The sequence below is a fragment of the Varanus komodoensis genome, unplaced genomic scaffold, assembly GCF_004798865.1.
Source record: "Varanus komodoensis strain SLA01 unplaced genomic scaffold, ASM479886v1 scaffold10, whole genome shotgun sequence".
NCBI classification, from domain to species: domain Eukaryota; kingdom Metazoa; phylum Chordata; class Lepidosauria; order Squamata; family Varanidae; genus Varanus; species Varanus komodoensis.
The window spans coordinates 21,081,515-21,100,324 of NW_025335269.1; the positions used below are offsets into that span (position 1 = coordinate 21,081,515).

Below are 18,810 nucleotides of genomic sequence, written 5' to 3' on the forward strand. Positions count from 1 at the left end.
AGCACTGAGTCATGATTATTTTCACATGCCCTCTGCAAATAACCAAGGTATTTTCATTTAGTGACTCCCTTTGCCCACTCTCTTCTTTTATTTGTGTTTATTTAAATTGTAAACTTGTGGGCAGGGTGTCGTTGCCTTATTTTATGTTTTATACAGTATGGTTACTTGTTTTCTTTTAGTCTCTTAACACATATCATCATGCACTTTGGCCTCCTTCAAAATACAGTTCCTTGTACTGAATTGGGCATGGGAGAAAGCTTGACAGCAACACAGAAATGGCTGACTTGTAAACTAAGCACAAATTTTTGGACAACTGTACATTTAAATGTAAGGATTATATACATCCTGTGCACATTTGTGTAAAAAGAAATATTCATTATCATCTGGTACATACATATTTAGCTGTTATGATAGAGAGAAATGGACTGCATAAAATACATTAGTAACACAAATTGTTTCGAGTCCACCGTAATTTACCCAAAGATTAATCTCAGAAGCAGATGTATTTATCTGTTGCCATGGAAACTAATGTAGTCTTCAAATCACATTAGGGAAAAGCATGGTTTCCAACTCCATTGTCTCTTAACTCTGGGCTGTGAATAGATTTTTAAAGGTGTTATAAAAATGCACTTTCCTGAACTTGTGATCAGCTAGTAATCAAAGAAACACCCTCATGCAGAGAAACCAAGTTCAAATAGAGTAAAAGAAAGGCTGAAATGGTGAACACTGATGCCACAATCTCAAATAATAAAATAGCCCAGCAAAATTGCAGACACACTTCTCCTAATTCATAAAAGCAAAGGAGGGAAGGAACAAGAATGTAGTAGAAAACATATAGATTCTCCCACCAGTTCTTCTCTTTCTGAATCACTGCTCTTTTCTGTAGGAACTGGCTGCAGCATCTAGCAATACGGACATGCAAGTCAGAAAATCTACTGAATTTGTATTAGGACTGAAACATGGTTCCCTGATCAGTTAGATTAAAATGATTAAAACATTCCAATTAAATAAAAAGATAGTGGGTCAGTAGCTATAACCTTTAAAAAAAATTCTACAGATAGCAAGCACCATCTTAATAGAGGCATACATTCCACTGTAAGGGAAAGAAGGTTGTTGCACAAGCAGGCATCTTTTTAGAATAAAGTATCCCCACTGCCAGACCAATTACACATAAGAAAAAGGCTAATATACTAGAATAAAACTGAAATGATAAATGCTGCAATCCTAAGCACACTTAAATAGTGGGAATAAGCATTGTTCAATACATTGGGACTTACCTCAGAGTAAATACATACAAGATTATGCTATAATATTTCTTTCATCAGGTGGCAGCCTTAATTTGTATGTTTCTCCTAACTCGCACCTGCCTGTTTTCTTAGAAGGAAAGTACCAATGCCTCTTTAAGCAGCTTATTAAATGCTCTCTCTCCAGTGAGGTATCTTCTTAACAACCTGAACTTCATTCAACAGGACTAATCAATCACCACAAGAGGACCCTTTCCAACAAAGGATGCTTCCAGATGGAAGGTCCAATACTACCAATTCACTGCTCCTCTGCTATGGACCACAAGCCAAACTGTAACTGACTGTATGCATTTGAGGGGTCTAGTCCCTGCTTTTTATCATTCTCGTTGTTGTTTTTGGCATTGGCATCTATGTTCCCTCCACATGCTAAACATGACATAGCCACATGGGCAGTATTGCTCCCACCTTCATTAGCTTCCACACCTTGTTTTGTAGGCATCCACATGTATTTCTATGGCTACAGATCAAGCTCTAAGCCCCATGAAAGAGAATACCTAATCTCTAGGCTGGTCAGTTTCACAATCAGACAACCTGAGATAGTCAGTTTCCACCTTCAAGCTTAAGAACTTGAGGGGTTGATACTTGTTAGATGCTCTACCACAACACAACAGTGCAAAACTTAAAATAATAAAAAAACAACAACAGTGACTGCAGCACAACCTTACAGGATTACAACCAGACTTTACACATCAGTATCTGGAAGTCAACACTGTCATTACCAATGTAAATCACCTATTTCAGCTAAATGAAATGTGTGGGTGGAAAAAACCTCATTCCAGGAACAAATATAGGTAAGAGCTACTAGACTGGGGAAAGCACTTGCAGCGCAGGACATGCTATGGCTCTCAAACCAGAAACATACAGTGAGTGAAAGAGAAGAGGGAGGCATCCCAAACACATTATCCACTTTCCCAGGGGTTAACTCAACCCACTGCATTTCAATCACAGATATTCATATCCAAACTTGCAAAAGAGACTGCATTACTCATATTCTCTTTCCCTCCTTAATGGATTTGTTTTGCAGCAAGAAAAAGAATGGCAGAGCAGGAAAAGGTATAGACTTGCTATTTTCTGTTGCCCAAAATGATTTTTTTAATGGAGTAGGACAGAACCACCAAAGAAATGCAAGATAGGCTAGTAGATAAATAGTTTTGGCAGATAGTAACAAATTGTGCCAACAATAAGGAGAAAGAATTGGGAAGTAAGAAACACTATGTTGGAAATCCTTGGAAATATATGTTAAGTTTTCCTATGATCATCATTGTCTTTCATCAAGGCTACCTGGTGTGAGGTATACCTGGAAAAAAAGCTAGGCAACAAGCCAGCTAAAAGTATATTTTTAATGAGAAATCTAGACTAAACCATCGCTTTCAATAGCCACAGTCCCTCTGCCTCAGGGCGTTTGCTCCACAAAATCAGACACACAGAACAGATGAAATGGTATCACTTGCTGGACCAGCTAGCTGAAAATCACTGCAAGCTTGCAAAATGCACAGGGTTGGTTGGTTGGTTGGTTTTGATCACACACAGGCATTCAGTTGAAATACAGAGTTTTCTATATGTTCACACCAATGTATATTAAACTATATATGCTTCTTTTAACAAAAAGTGGGTGAGTGCCTCACCACCATCTCCGCAAGCAATCTTGAAAGAGGAGTATACCATACTGTTGTCTCCCTGAATAATTTTGGTCTGAGTCTCTTCCTGAATGTATTTTTGTCCATTTTTTAAAAGTATTCATGTATTCTGTACCGTTTAAGTATTTTTCCAAACAAATATGAATAAAACCAACCAGTAACAGATACCTGAAATCCTCTCATTCTCTGAAACCATGCTACTGTATCACTTATGGTATAAACTCGAACATGGCCCATGTGCAGCTTTCCCGATGGATATGGAAACATTGACAGGACATAAAACTTTGGTCTTGATTTCTAGACAAAACAAAAAGTTTGTACATTGTTACCAGAAAAAACCTGCTTATCACTTATTTTAAAAAACATCCATTCATTTTCTTCGTTTTTACATTTGTTATCTTAAATGCAGATAAGCAAATTTGATTAAGGGTGAAAGTAAAGACAAATTTTAACACATGTGACAACCCAAAGCACAACAAATGGGTTGTTGTTGCATCATGGATTGCCTTTACATGTAAAACCCGCAGTATGGTTTAATTATGGGTTGTTAATCACAAACAGTTTATGACCCAACAAGCCATGGATTCTCTTTTTGCTTTATTTGTGATTAACAACCCATGTGCTGGATTCACATGTGCTGACAACTCATGATTCAACAACTCATATTCAAGTGTGGGTGTTGTTACATGCAAACCAGAACTTAATGTCAGTTTTGAATCTTGATTTCTAGTCTCAACTGGAAGCATTTGTTTATTACATTAAAGATTTTCACACTGACTTCAGTATCCCCAGAAGGCACTGAGATGTTGGTCCTTTGCAGGTGTACTTAAGACATCATGAGTCACTGATAATGCTTCCAGATGGACAGTTTCTAGAGCTACCAATCAAAAAGGAATTGTGCAGCTATTGTCTTTAATAGATTTCTTGTGGAAAGAAGAAAAGATTACACAAGTGGCAGGGAAAACATGGGAAAGCCTCAAGTGGAAGATACAGCTACCTGCACAACCCCTACTATCCATGTAAAATTCTGTAAATGAAGCAGGGCAATTGCACAATGAAATTCTTAACAGAAACACTCCTGAACATTTCTTAAATCAGTTCATAACATGATTGTTATTGTTTGTGTGACTCATACCACTTTGCAATCTCTCTGGATTTCTTTCGGAAACACTTTTCCATGATGAACAATTAATTCCATATACAAAAATCCATGTTTTATAAAACATTTGTGGGATTTTAATATAATCAGCAAGTATTTTAGTTTGTAAGATTCGTTGCTTTTACAGCTTCTCATTTACTCTGGTATGAATTCAGGATCAAGACTAGAATGACACACCTTATACCATTTAGGCCAGATTCACATATGCAAGTATACCTGCAACTGCCTAAATGCAACCATTTGGGGAATGATTCATTTGTCATTTGTGCAGAGAGTGGTTCCTGCCATTTTCACTGTAATGTCACAAACTCAGTTCATAATTCTTCTATGAGTCATTCCATTTCTGACTTGAACTGGGCCTTAGTTACATTTGTCAGTTGATTACCTAACTTAAAATGACTCCCAGTGAACCAGTTTGCAAAGACTTTTCCAATATTCAATAGCTAAGAGGGCAATCCTATGCTTGTTTAGAAAGAAATAAAGTAAAACAACTCCCAGGACTGCATCCTTAATGAATATTTTCCCAGACTGTCAGCACAGTTCCACCAGCAACCACTGCTCAAATCTCTCTAGTCCTTTGCCTTAGAGAAATTTTCATGAATTGTAAGTAAGATTGTAAACGTTTTTTTCCTGGCACAGCTTCTGTGACTTTAACAGCTGAACAAAAAGCAAAAAATTAACAAGCAAGCTTTTCCCACTATGTAAATCTGAGACAGAAAAGCTCCACCAGATGAATTTCTGTCTTCCACATAGCTAGCTGCTAGCTACGAAAGAGATGCAACTGTTTTAGGGCAAGCTGGTGCAGTGGTTAAGAAAACTAGACTTTTACCCAAGAGAATTACGGAAATCTCTAGTCATGTAAGAAAGTTACTAGGTGACTAGCCATTATTTCTCAGACCAACTTACCTCACACAGAAAATAGCAGAACCCCTGGACTCTTGATAATGTAGGTAGGATATACATTTAAGAGAAGAAACTTAAATGTGTTTCCTGCACTTCTGTCAATAGCTGGTTGAGACCCAGGGATGCTTGACAAAATATATACACATACTGTAGCTTTGGCAATAATTTGTTGGTATTATGTTTTGTTGGTATTATGTACATTGTTAATGTTGTTATTTGTTGCTTGGTTTATTGATTGTTGTGGTTCTTGTACGCCAATCTGGAACAATTTTTGTATAGGACGGGATACCAAAAAAAAAAAATCTAAATAAAATAAATAAATAAAGCTGAGACAGGCTGATGAGCTGCATGCACTCTAAGAATCAAAGCAAGCAGCTTCCAACTGAAGAAAATAGCAACAGCCAAAACTCAGGGTCTTTCAAAATGTGGATTTCAGTCTGCTGGAGTAGCAGGAAAGGAGGGGGGCATTCTGTTCTTAAGTGGTGTAAAACAGTTACATCAGACTGGAGATTCTAAAGGAGGAGTTCAGGGTTCTCACACACTAAGGCTGCTGGCATCAGCTGTCACTCAATCACCAATAGGAAGCAGACAGCCTGCAGGGGTGTATGTTGCTCACTATTGCTCCCTCACCATGCTTTTCTTGCCTGCTGCCAAAAATCACTGCTTTTTTACAAGTACCATACCATGAAATTATGGTGACAGTAGGAACAGTACAGTCCCCAGATCTACCACGGTTTTTCCCCCATGTTCTAACTCATCCCATGGAAAGAATACTTTAGAAGCTGAACTGGTATATGCAAAGGGAAATAGATGACAACATATCATGGAAGACAAATAAAGAGCAGGCACTATTTTATAGTCAATAAACCCAGGGTTATAGTATATGCAGTCACTACGGTTTCCAAGAGGAAGTAAAACAGATGGGGGAAAAGACAAAAGTTGAATGTTGCCATATTCCTTACATCTTTCTCTGCAGCTCTGTTAAACTCATCCTTTATTCTTGAATGCCACCAATTTTCAACTTTCTTCCTCGTTTCCATTTCATAGTTTTTTTCCCACTTCCCTGTTTCACTATAAATAGATCTGATGAATCTTGGTACTAGCCTCTTCTGCAATTTAATTGGAACTAGTCTTTCATTTAATTGACTTCTCCAATGCGAGGAAAACATGGATCTATGGCAAAGGACCCACATTTTGCAGCATATATCAGCAACCCTGTAAAAACAAAACGAAACAAAACACATCCACACAATGCAATTTCAACTTTGATCATTGCCATGCCGACAGATATAAAATTTTTAGTTTAACAAAAGAATGCTACTTTTTGGAGTTTCTAGTATTGAAACCTTTTCATTTAAAGACAAAGATAGTACAGATACAATTCTATTTAATTTTAAATAGAAGAAAGACCTGTAGCTCCCAGCATACTAGAGCTAGCATTGCAGTCCTTACACAGGATTGTTCCTTAAGTGAGCCAATGAGTTTGGGCTTAGCATAGATCTAGGAAGAGTCCAACCCTTGTGTGCTACAGTTTTTAGACATGGGCTTGATTCTGTCTCATCTATTCAGGCTACTGGGTTCATAAAGGCTACAGTCATCTCAAACTACCTCCAATCATTTCTTCCCAAAGGGAACGATCTTTTCAGCCCTCCTTCTAAATGTCTAAATCTGCAAGTGGGCCATAAACAGAATTTTGATCATTTTGTTGAACTTTTAGGAACTGTGCCCCTTGTTGGTACATTAACACACAATACCTATTTCATTATTTTACTGGGCATCACATTTGGTGCAGCATTCCCTCTGGGAAAGAGGCTGATATATTAATTAAAAGAAATTTGGAAACAGATGTGACCATATGAAAATTCTACCATGGGATAATGTTCTTCTAAACTTTATTCCCGTGCAAGACACCAGAAAATCTATAGTACTGTATAACGCAATTAGCAACCTAGCACACTCCAAATGTTTTGGACTACAGTATCCATAAGCCTTAGCCAACACAGCCAGTATTCAGGAATGATAAGAACTATAGTGAAAAACAACAGGCAAGGAACAGGTTGCCTATCTTTCTGTACAATACTAGATGCTCTGCAATATTCTACAGAATAAAGGGAAGTGCATCTGTGAAGGACTGGTTTACACATTCAGATGATAAAAAGGTATGAACCCTGCTGTTGGACCAGACCAATGGTGTATCTAGCCCAGCACTGCTTAAATTTAAGTGGAGGAAACACAAGCACTGAAACCTTATCACACATGAAGTAATTTTGCAAACTGTGTATAATATGCTGACAACCAGTCATCTAGTTCCATGCAATTCAGCTCTCCTCTATTAGGTTCATTTTAATAAAAATTCTATAGATTGAATAAGAAAAGAGAATATAGCACATAGTGTTCAAGAGAACTGTAAAATAGGGAGTACAGCATTTCCAATAAGCCGAAGCAGCTTGGCCCATGATGAGGGATGATGGGAGTTGCCGTTTTGGCCCATCACATTGATACAACCCTGTGTAAACTGATGCTTATATCTAGCCAGTTATTTAAAACTTACACAGTACCAATATATTCCTAGGATACAAGCCTATATATAGTTAGAAAAAAGTACAATTCCCACTATGTCAGCATGGGATGGATAAGGCATGCTGGGAATTGTAAGCCTTTTTTTCCATTTTAAGCATGCCTAGGATTGCAACCTGAGGGCTGCACTTGAGCCTGCAGGTTCACAATCGAAGAAGCTCGATACGGCAAAGGAAATGCAACAATAATTAAATCATCATCATTAGAGAATGGGGAGGAAAGCAAGTACTACAGCAGCAACTGCCGCTCCTTCTCTGACAGAGGGAAAGGCCAGGTAGGCTTCCCTTTATTTTCACACAGGGTGCCGCTTCCCCACGGCCCTGGGTCCACCTGGGCGAAACCAAGAACGTGTGTGGCTTCTCTCCGGCACGGCACGGCACGGCACGGCACGGCACGCTTTCTCCCAGAAGGAAGCTCCCCCGATCCCAACAAGCGTGCACAGATAAGACCCTGTAGCCTACCGCTAAGAGGAACTATTCAATGAGGAGGCGCGGAAACAAGTCGTAACAGCAAGCACGCCACATAAGCCGTTACAGAAGAAAGAGGCGCCCTTCTAGGAAAGCAGGGCATTACCTGCAAGCGGGGAGGGGGGGGCAGAGAAACAGGACGGCTGTCACTCACAGCCTCCGAGCTAGATGGGCGCCGCCATCTTTAACTTTCGGCTCCCGCTATCGGAAAGACCGAACTGCGCAGGCGCAAGGCTAGGGGGGGCGTGACCGCTTAAGAGCCGGGCGAGTTTGAAAAAAGGGGTATCTGCGGCTGAGGCCAAGCATACCAGCCAGAACAGAGGTGAGCGGGGGTTTTTTCCTGTCTTGTCTCATTTCCCCCTGCCCTCCTTTTCTTATTGCATTCTTCTTATCCCCCTGCTGCTAAATGCTGAGGTTTATTAACTGTTCCTATGCTTTCAATGGGCAATGAAATGCTCTCCAAGACCCCATAAGCAGCAAACGTGCAGAGAACCTTTCCTTTATCTGATACAAATTTTATTCTATGTACCATGTTTCCAATCCTCAGTATACGGAGCTTTGTGGAAACTTCATTTTCTGATCAAGATGAGCAATTGGCAGCCCTTCAAACTTTCTTAAGCTTGCAATGCAGCTTGGCTGCTTTTGGCTTCCTTATTTTGCTGTGTGCCGACTGAAGCCAAAAGGTTATGCGGTAAAGGTAGGTCAGGGTGTCCCTGAGAATGGGTGGCGATTCCTCCACTTTTACATTTTTGTGTCTGCTCTCAGGACTGCAAAGGCGATCGGGTAGGTATGCAAAAAATGAGGAACGCGCCTGATCTAACTTCCCTTGCATCGCATGGAGCTGTGGAATTCTGGGATTAACGCTTTTGAATTGGAGACTGTCCTGTAAACGTTCAAGTGCGTGTATAAAAATGAAGGATGTTTAAACAAAAATACAAAAACTCTTGGGCTTTTTTTCTTTCTTTTGCAAATTCATACTGCTATTGGAGAAATTGCAAAATCAATCAAAATAGAATGCTCTACAGTTTTTTAGGATTTGATTCTTTTCCTTTCCTTCTGCCATGCTATTTTGAATTTAATTATTATTTTTATTTAAACTGTGCTTCATGGAGTACCATCACTTCCATTTACGGAAAATAAATTTTTTAAATGTTTTGCTCTAAATACAATAGCATCTGATCAGCTGTTTACAGAAACTGACTTATACATTTAATTGGTTCATTTTTATTGTCACAATTTGTCTTATTTATTCGTAGCACTTTACCTCTCCAGCTGGAAAAATAGAGATTAATAATGTGACAGTTCCTGCTCTCAGGCTTACAATCTAAAAGACATGGCACAAAAGGAGAAAAGGAGCAACGAGGGAAGAGGAAAACAGAAAAAACTCAAGCACCAATTCTTAGCTTCAAAGTTGTTATAGGTGGTGTTTGTAACAGAAAGCTGGGAAATAAGCTTCTGCAGCTGTTCCTTTTCCAAGCTGGGAAAAAGTTGGTCTCTCCCTTGCCATGATGGTGAACCTAGAAAGTGGGGTGCAGCCGGTGGATGAGGCCAGAGGCTGCAGTCCTAGAGAACTCTTTGTTGGAGAACAGTGAGGAAGGAGTGAAGAGAGCACCCTGCAGCTGCTGCTGCTTCTCTGGCTGGTGTATGGGGGCATGTTGGCCTCCCCCTAGCAATAATATATGCTGGGGAGGTTCAGTGTTGATACCTTCTAACAAATCAAATCATTGGTCCATCTCATGTGGCCCAAGGGCTGATTGAATTTTCCCTGGACATTTTCTTAGGCTGCAGGGCCAGGTAGGTTCTTGGGAGCAGCTGCAGGAGATCAATTTGCAAAGATAATGGAAACAAAGGGTGGAATTGATTAACACCAGGAACAAAAGGGACAGACTTACATTAGCATTATCTAAACTAAGGAACAGGACTGACAACATAAATTTTTCAATCAGATCATGATGCCTATCTTTAATAGTTAAAAAAAACAAGGGCAGACTTCCAATTGTCTGAGGCTCATGTTTAGGCTGATTTATTTAGGTTTTAGGTTTATTTGGACAGACAGACAATGTGTAACAAAAAACACAAACTCAGACTGAGGATTATTAACCCTATGTAAACCATTCCTTTTAATGACTACTTGATCTACCTTGTGTCTAGACTAAGTAGGTTGCTGGTTTTGTGCTAGAGATTCTTTATATGCCCTGCCTGAACTGTCCAGGGGTTTAGAACTGGTTTTGCTTTGGCCCTCACTGGCACCTTTAGAAAAGCATAGCCATATAATGGAAGTTTAAAAGAAGCAACCAACTCCTGGCTGTACACATGAACCAGACTGACTGAAGTAACCAATTTGAACTCCAGCCAGTTCTTTGGCTTTACCCAAACTATTTCACTTCTATCTTGTACCCCCTTTTTGTTATTACAGTCTATGTTCTTAGTCTTTCTTGGACCTGGTTTCTTATTTATTGGACCTTCTTTGACCAGTTAGGTTTATTTATTTATTATATGTCTATTCCACCTTTTTTCATCCAAGGAAAAATTCTCATCCTCTTAGTTAAAAAATAATATTTTATTATCTTGTTTGTGAGAACAAGAACTGTCCCTGACTACCCTCAAAGCCATGGTACCAACATTGGCCTGAAAGTGGAAGTTTGAAGAAAACTGCTTTTATCTATGCATTCTACTTTTCTTTAATGTTTTACAATACTGCATGGGGCACAGATGAGCAGGTGGGCTGGTTAAAATGCTGACTGCCACTATTTCTTGCTTTAACTTTTGTTGTAGGTCCCACTTGTACCTATTTAACTACCTGTCCTGGTTCTCCTCCCACAGTAACTTCAGAATTCCAGATGTTGCATCACCACACTGGCTTCCAAAACAAATGCAAACAGACTAGGGATAGAGGAAGTGCATAAGTATAGACATAGCAAAAATATATGAGGGGAAATTGGTGCTTGTACATAGTGTCATTTGCTATAGCATAGACCATAAGAAGCATAGGCCATGGTACAGAAGCCAAAGAATAACTATCTCTGGGGCTTAGCTTCAGCAGAACTTCTACTTTAGTGACAAGCCACTTCGCAATTGCCCTGTTTAAAGCTCCCTTTTCACCTCCTCAGGCCTTCTGTTCTTCCCACAGAATAGTGTGGAGCAGGTTTGCTAATCTTTCCAGAAAGCATTCCCTTCCCAGGTATGGAAAGAAGTTGCTGAGTACTGTAGTTCTAAGCTCTTTTCACAAGATGCAAGCATGAGTTGATTTGTCTAGATCTAAACTAGCAATCCCACAACTCCGTTTGCCAAGAACATACAAATTATATAGATGAGCAGCTGCCCTGTGCCACAGATGCTGAGGGCTTTCCTCTGACTTACCACCACCATCATCACATTGCATTTATATCTTGCTTTTTTTCCTCTTATGAGATATCCAAGGTGGCTTACATAGTTCCATTTTATCCTCAGAACAACAGTCCTGTCTGTATATGTTATACAAAAAATCTATAAAATGTTAATAAAAACAATCAATACAGCACCATAATTACAAAGAAACAGCATCACCTGCCTTCTGCTTCGTCTCTGTGATTTAAGGTGACCCCCTGAAGGTCAAGCACAAGGGTAGGCAAGCAACTATTGTGGATGACAACTCACATAATTTCTGACTATTGACAATGCTTTCTGGACCAGATGGGAGTTCTAGGCCAACACATCTGGAGGTTTACCAGGTTGTGTAACCCGATAAAGCAGAAGGAGGTGAAACCACAGAGCTGCCATGTCACTGGATTTAGTCAAGATGCTAAAAGAGGGAGCTGTTCCACCCATTTGCCCTTCCTATAAGTCAGGAATGTAGAATGCGTGGTCTCCAGATGTTGAAGGACTGTAGCTCCCATCTCTCACTATTAGCATACTGGCTAGTGTATGCTGGGTTCTGAAGGACCACATTTTCCTCATCCATGGTGTGACAGTTGTTGATAGCTTCCATTTGCCAATTATCTTGTCATGGAAGGATTAATACAGGTACATTTGGACAGCTCTGATTTGCTTCTCTTCATGGTTTAGAGTTCCTGAAATGCCCCGCCTGGGCCGGAAAACAGTCACATCTGCTTCCACCTCAACTCAGCACACACTGGCAAAGCGCCTACCAAGCCAGCAGGCCAGTGAAACTTCCTCGGTGGACTACAGTATCCTTAAAAGGGTCCAGCTACAGCAACAATGTAAGAAGTTGGGTCTTCGTGCCACAGGGAAGGTGAGAGGAGATTGTTCCAGTTCCTCTTGAATGTTCTCTTCTGTTGTCTCACACTCCACCACCACCACTAACCATACTGGCCAAGGAGAATACAATCACACACAGTCCACAACTTCATTGTGTCATCGCCTCACTTTTTCTTCTGCATTTAGATGACTAAACAAATCACCCAACCTGCCAAAGCTGCTATCAACAGGACCAAAGCAATCTAGTTAATTGCTCTAAGCTCCGGCACCCTGGCAAGTCCCACTACTGACACCTGCTTTGGGGAGGGAGGACTTGACATTTGGTTCTAGCCCTGTGCTTTGAAATTCTGGTTCTAGCCACCATTTTAATTTCCCACAATGCCCCCAACAAACCTTTGGAGATTTGTAGGCACTTAAAATGGCAGCTCCTGGCCATCAGGCTCTTAGTGAGAACATGTTATGGCCTATCACTCCAGTCAGCCATAACAAATGGTGAAGGATGGATGGGAGTAGTTTTCCTTTAGATATGTTGGCCTGCAGGTTACACTCCCCATGTCACCCACCACTGCTCAGGGAATCCTCACACTTTGTCCAGGGTCCCCTTAAGCTGCAGCTTATGCTGCCTGTTCGAAAGCTTACCTCTGCCTTTTCTGCCCTTATCCCTTCCCCTCATCCTGCCAGAATGCTGAACTTGTGGAAAGGCTGAAAACCTACCATGAAAAACCTCAGCAAAAAAAGGCAGGTGGTTCTGGTGCAAAGGAAGACGTTAACAGAAATGAAGAGTGTCAGCGCAACCCCACGGTTAGTGCTTAGGATGGTGGGATCTCAAGTGCAGATACCGGCATGTTGCATCAAGTAGCCATTCTCTGTGGGCAGCAAGGGAGAGAGTCTCACTGGAGGTGGTCCCCCAGATATGGAATATCCCCGCCTGGCTCCAGCAATGTCACCTTTCCAGTACAGGGTTAATCCCTTACTTTACTCCCAGGTGTTTGGCAGCAGATGACCCATTTTAACAAGTCCTGGGACTGTCATTGTAATTGTGCAAAATAGTTTTATATATTTTTAAGGTTTTTATGTTTGCAAACCACTAAAACAGTATTGACTCTTGGGTGGTCCAGAAATGAAATCAAATCAGGCTATTGCTCTTTTGGAGAGAAGCTTCTGCCGGATGGGAAAAGCTTTGCTGGTCAAAGTCAGCATTACCAAGCTAGGCGGAGCAATGATCTGCCTTGATATAGTGCACGTGTTGTCTATTCATGGCTCACTTTCTCAGCTCTCTCAGATGGCCATATTTATCTGAGCTGATTATCCCTAAGAGCTAGATGAAACCTCTTTGTTTAGAACCAGTATACCTTTAAATACCATATGCTGGGAAGCTGCTGCCCCTGTGCATTCCTTGTCCATGTCCCAAAAGTATCTGCTTTTGGCCACCATGGGAAGGAGGGTGCTGGACTCAGTGGACCCTTGCTCCCTCGCCCCATGGGACCCTTGTAGTCTTCTGTTACTGCTTAGGTGCCAGCCCTGATCTAAAGGTAAAAATGACAACAGTGGAGAGAGAGGGCCAGGACTGGTATTGAGGCAGCAGGGCAGGGGTCCAAATGCCTTGGAGCAAAGGGGGCTGGGTGGCATGTTAGGAGGTGATAAATGTGCTGCTGTAGCCACAGGGGGCTTTGAGGAAAAGGGAGAAGGGTTACGCTTTAGCAAGTCAGTGTAAGCACAGTAGTTAGACTGCTGGAATGGGCCTGGGGAGTCCCCACTTGGCCTTGGAACTCACTACATGACTTCAGGCCAGTCACTAACTCTTAACCTCCTTGACCTCATGGGGGTGTTGCGAGGATAAAATGGAGAGGAGGAGGGCCATGTAAGCTGTTTTGGGTTCCTCAAAACAGGAAGAAACGTGGGGTGTAAATGTAACAGTAAATAGTATAATAAGGGAAAGTAAATGTCAAGTGAAATCCATCTGTCTCTCATCCAGGCCCCTCCAACAGTGTCTGACCAGGGTGTGACCAAGGATATAAAAACTGAGCCATCTGAAGAGAAAACAGGTGACCAGCTCTTTTCCTGGTAAACTGAGTCTGGGTGGGAATTAAGGCTCAAAAATCAAGATGCTTTGGAGGCAGGAATCTGTAGCTTTGACCAGAAGAGGTGACAAGAGGCTCAGTGCTGCCAAGTAGGGACAAGGGGCGTGGATGGGGTCAGGTGTCTGTAGCATGCTGCTGAGCCAGTCCTCTTGGTTTCAGATCTGGTCCAGGGTTGGTGCGTGGTCCATGGCATGGTGCTGTACCGCCCCCGATCCAGCTGGGCGTCTCTGCAGCTCCGAGGAGGCTTGGTTTGTGTCCAGGATGGGAAGGACGTGGTCCCCTTTCATCTGCCTCCACTAAACCTCTCTGTTCCCAAGGGCTTCGCAGACAACTATGTTTGCCTAGACTGTGTACTCAGGTAAATTGACATCACTTCCTATGTTCCGTCTCCCCTGTCCAATTTCAGCATGTGACATCTTTCTGGTTCACTGCCACAGGAACAGAGAGAAGCCAAAGCAATGTCTTACATGCCAGCAAGTACAAGGGAAAGGAAGCAGGGCTAGCTTAGCCAAGAATGTCTTCAAGAGCTTCATCCCTCTTCAGAATGGTGCTTCTCAGACATCACTTCTACCTTCTGGTACCGCTAAATCCAAAAGACGGTGAGCTGGGTATATCCGCAGAGCTGCTGGTCTCCAGGGTGTGTGGAAGGCTTGTGAGAAAACCAATCATGGAAAAGCCTTCCCCAGCCGTGTGCCCCGCAGATGTGTTGGGATACTAGTCCCATTTTTCCCAGCCAGCAGGGCCATTTGATCTACTGATATGGTGGGTAGAGGATGTTGAGGGAGCACTTCCTAAAGTGTGGACTGTGGAACATAAGAAACAAATTTCTTGTGATCCCAAACTTGGTTTCACTCAGAGAGACTTGTATTCCAACACATTTGGGGAATGCAGGGTTGTAGAAAGTTGCTTTGTTCTGTTTACAGAAGGAACAGGACTTAATTCTGTTAAATCTCTTCATTGGATATGATTGAATCATTCTATTGCTTCCAGTTCAGCAGTCTTTCCTGCCTGAAGGTAGAGATTTAAAATAGCCAGGTACTTCGATTTCACTTGCAGGGGGAGGAACTATGCTTTTTCGGGGAGGGGGATGTTTTCAGGTGGGAAGGGAATTTTGAAGGAAAACTGAAATACAGCCTATGTAGAACTTGCTTTCTTATCAGCAAGTGCTTTTAACAACTTAAAATGGATCATTTGAAATACTTGGAGCCTGTATGATGTTTGTATTTGAGCATTTTTATAAAATTTACTGAGAAATCATATGCACAATCTGTTCCATTTGGTGGAATTGCATGCAGCTAGGACTGCAGCCTCAAAAGTAGAAATGGTTTCATTTTGTATAAGCCAAGCTGGGAATATTCTTAGTACTAAAGGAAGTGAGAAAGTATGAAAAACTGAACTCTGTGCCACTAGGTGCAGAAATACATTTTGGACCTAAGTGTCAATATCTACACTACCTACAGTATCTATGAGTGATCATTCTCTGATGCTTTAGATTGGTGTGCAGAACCTCGTGTGGCCCAAGGGCTGAATTCCAGTTCGGAGAAACTCTCTGGGCCCATATTCCAGCAATGGGTAGAGACAAAAGGGGAATTTCAGAACAACCTTAGTTTGGTTTAAAGCTCTTACTCTGTGTAAATAAGCTTTAGAAGAAGCATTTCAGCCTTTTAGAATAGGCAAGTTTGCAAAAGTGAGTAATGACCAAATGATTGGCTGTCAGAGATAAGAGGTAGATTTGACCTGTAGACCTTAGGTTCAAATGTGCTCAGCTCTAGAATGTCAAAAATCTTTTGAGTGAGTATAACCATGTCTTAACAAGTATTTTAAGCCAGTGTTAATGTCTGTCTTCCATCTTCTTTTGGCTCTGCAGGACCACAGAGATTAGGAAATTGTACCAGCCCCAAGAAGACCAGGCTTATGCCCAGCGGGTGAGTGCCATGATATGGGAGGCACAGCCTCATCCCCAGGAGCATTAATGCTGTTGTTTATCTGACAAAGGCCACTGCTGTGGAGATTGCTTTGAAGGGACCTGACCATCAAAGAATGTGGTGATGGCCCCATCAACCAAGATGACTTTAAAAGGGGATGAGACAGATTCATGGAGGAGAAGCTCTCCATGGCTATTGACTTTGAGGGCTTTTTGTCGCCTCCAGAATGGGAGGTCATGTGCCTCAATTACTAGCTGTTGAGGAAGAACTGTTCTTCTGGTGTACTCCTGCTGTGGGCTTCCCAGAGGCATCTGGTTGGCCAGTGTGGAAAACAGGGTTCTGGGCTAGAAAGGTATTTGATCCAGTCCAGCAGGGTTCTTTTCACAGGTTTTTCCTATTTGTGGGCCTTTCCCAGGGAACACATGCTTCAGATGCTTTATTCAAGACGGTATAGGGCCATCCCATCTAAACTATAGTGTAATCTGGTTGATGTAAAATAAAGAGTGAAAATAGTTGAGGATTACTTACTCCACAAGGACTACTTAGAGAATCCAGTGATTGTATATAACAGGAGTATCCAAACTTGATCAACAGAAGAACCACATACAATAAATGTCAGACATTTGAGAGTGGCAAGTGGGTACCTGTGTCAAACCACAAAATAAACTCAAAGAGCTACATGCAACTCGCAAGCCTCGGTTTGGCAATCCCTGGTATATAAGATTGGAATCTGCAACATAGTACCTATAGATGCCTCCTTCATACCCGCCAGATTCTACAACCCTCCTGTTTTTTGTTAAGATTTTATTTAATTTTTATTAATGAATATTTTAACTGGGCAGCTTATGTTGCAAAGTGAAGCATCACCCTCTAGCTCCATCTTTCAAAAAACTTTTTGCGTGTTGAAGGCAGATCCCACTTCTGTCTTTGCTTAGATGCTGAGGCATGCTATTTTTCTCACCAATTTCTCTTCTGGAAAATGATTGTTTTCTGACATGCCAGACATTTATGGGCAAGCCCCACCCATTCAGCCATTTTGTGGGAGCATCTCTGATAGCGTCCAAGTTTCCACTGTCACAACAATGCTACTGACTCACTAAATCCAGCTCATTCTTTTTTTTGCAGGTAGATGGGATTCTTTCCCAGATGGCCCGTGGAGAGCTTGGAATGGACCGAGCTTTGTGTCCCCTCCAGCCCCTGGTTTTCCATTCCCCAGCTCCTTTTGACAGATGCGGCATGTGACAATAAGGCTGAAAAGGAAAAAATCAAGAGAAACAGTTTTCCATCTTTTCAAATGTGGGTGCCTACATTGACAGGAAGTCTGCTTTTAGCTGTTTGTTGTCTGTTGAAATAAAGATCATTGAACATAAGTCTTGGATCATTCCTGCTCCCATATTCTGAAAGGAAGGGGCTTTGCAGCCTGTTCATTCCCATACTACCAAATAACCTACAGTTCATGGTCAAACCTAACAACCTTTTAAGAGCAAGTATATACATATTCTAAGCCCATACTGAAGCCAAAAAGCAGTTGGTTTCTGGACTTGCAAGCTACTCTGTCCTCTAACCCATGTGAGCTTGGCAGCTTTCCACAGTTTTCATAACCTCAGCTGGATCATCTGGACCCATTTCAGTCCGGCTTCAGACCCGGGTACGGTACTGAATCTGCCTTGGTCGCCCTGTACGATGACCTGTGCAGGGAGAAGGACAGGGGGAGTGCGTCCCTGTTGGTTCTTCTGGACCTCTCAGCGGCTTTCGATACCATCAACCATGGTATCCTGGATAGGCTAGCGGGATTGGGAGTTGGAGGCACTGCTTTGCAGTGGTTCCGCTCCCATCTCAACAGCCGATTCCAGAAGGTAGTGCTGGGGGACCATGGCTCTGCGCCATGGCAACTATGCCATGGAGTAACACAGGGCTCCATTTTGTCCCCTTTGCTGTTTAACATCTATATGAAACCACTGGGAGAGGTCATCAGGAGGTGTGGGCTACAGAATCATCAGTACGCTGATGATACCCAGCTCTACTTCTCATTTTCCACTAATCCAGGTGAGGTAGTGGCTGTGCTGAACCAGTGCTTGGCTGAGGTTATGGGTTAGATGAGAGCCAATAAACTGAAGCTCAATCCAGACAAGACGGAGGTCCTGTTGGTTGGCAGATGGGGCTTCGGAGAGGGTGGATTTGACCTGGCCTTGAATGGGGTTGCACTCCCTCTTAGGGACAAGGTCCGCAGCTTAGGAGTACTCCTCGACCCGGAGCTTTCATTGGAAGCTCAGGTGACAGCGGTGGCGAGGAGCGCCTTCCTTCAGCTTCGGCTGATTAATCAGCTGCGCCCCTACCTGGAGTACGACTGCCTGGTGACGGTGACACACGCGCTGGTGACTTCCCGCCTTGACTTCTGTAACGCGCTTTACGTGGGGCTTCCCTCGAAGACGGTCCGGATACTTCAGTTGGTTCAAAATAGAGCTGCCAGGTTGCTGACAGGGACGGGGTGTTATGTTCACATGACTCCAGTCCTCCGACAGCTTCACTGGCTTCCCATTGAAGTCCGGGCCCAATTCAA

The 18,810-nt window shown here is 42.2% G+C and overlaps 2 protein-coding genes across 5 annotated transcripts in view; one reads left to right on the top strand and one right to left on the bottom strand.

Moving 5' to 3' along the window:
- LARS2 (leucyl-tRNA synthetase 2, mitochondrial) overlaps window positions 1–8,250 on the bottom strand; it is a 71,017-nt gene extending 62,767 nt beyond the window's left edge. For 3 of the 4 annotated variants that reach the window (XM_044456208.1, XM_044456190.1, XM_044456216.1), the window contains exons 1-3: window positions 8,154–8,250; window positions 5,966–6,218; window positions 3,110–3,238 (exon numbers count right to left, since the gene is read on the bottom strand). In XM_044456208.1, the coding sequence (XP_044312143.1) occupies window positions 3,110–3,238; window positions 5,966–6,196 (360 nt within the window). In that variant the 5' untranslated portion in view covers window positions 6,197–6,218; window positions 8,154–8,250. Of the gene's footprint in view, window positions 1–3,109; window positions 3,239–5,965; window positions 6,219–8,041; window positions 8,091–8,153 lie in introns of those variants that run through there. The other variant, XM_044456199.1, reaches the window with a different exon arrangement.
- Window positions 8,251–9,555: 1,305 nt separating this feature from the next.
- Window positions 9,556–17,545, top strand: LOC123017651. The gene is made up of 8 exons (XM_044419139.1): window positions 9,556–9,635; window positions 12,092–12,278; window positions 12,926–13,045; window positions 14,220–14,289; window positions 14,485–14,683; window positions 14,763–14,924; window positions 16,193–16,250; window positions 17,376–17,545. Exons 1-8 carry the CDS (start codon window positions 9,556–9,558, stop codon window positions 17,490–17,492), a joined length of 993 nt encoding a protein of 330 aa, XP_044275074.1. The 3' UTR covers window positions 17,493–17,545.
- Window positions 17,546–18,810: the final 1,265 nt, after the last annotated feature.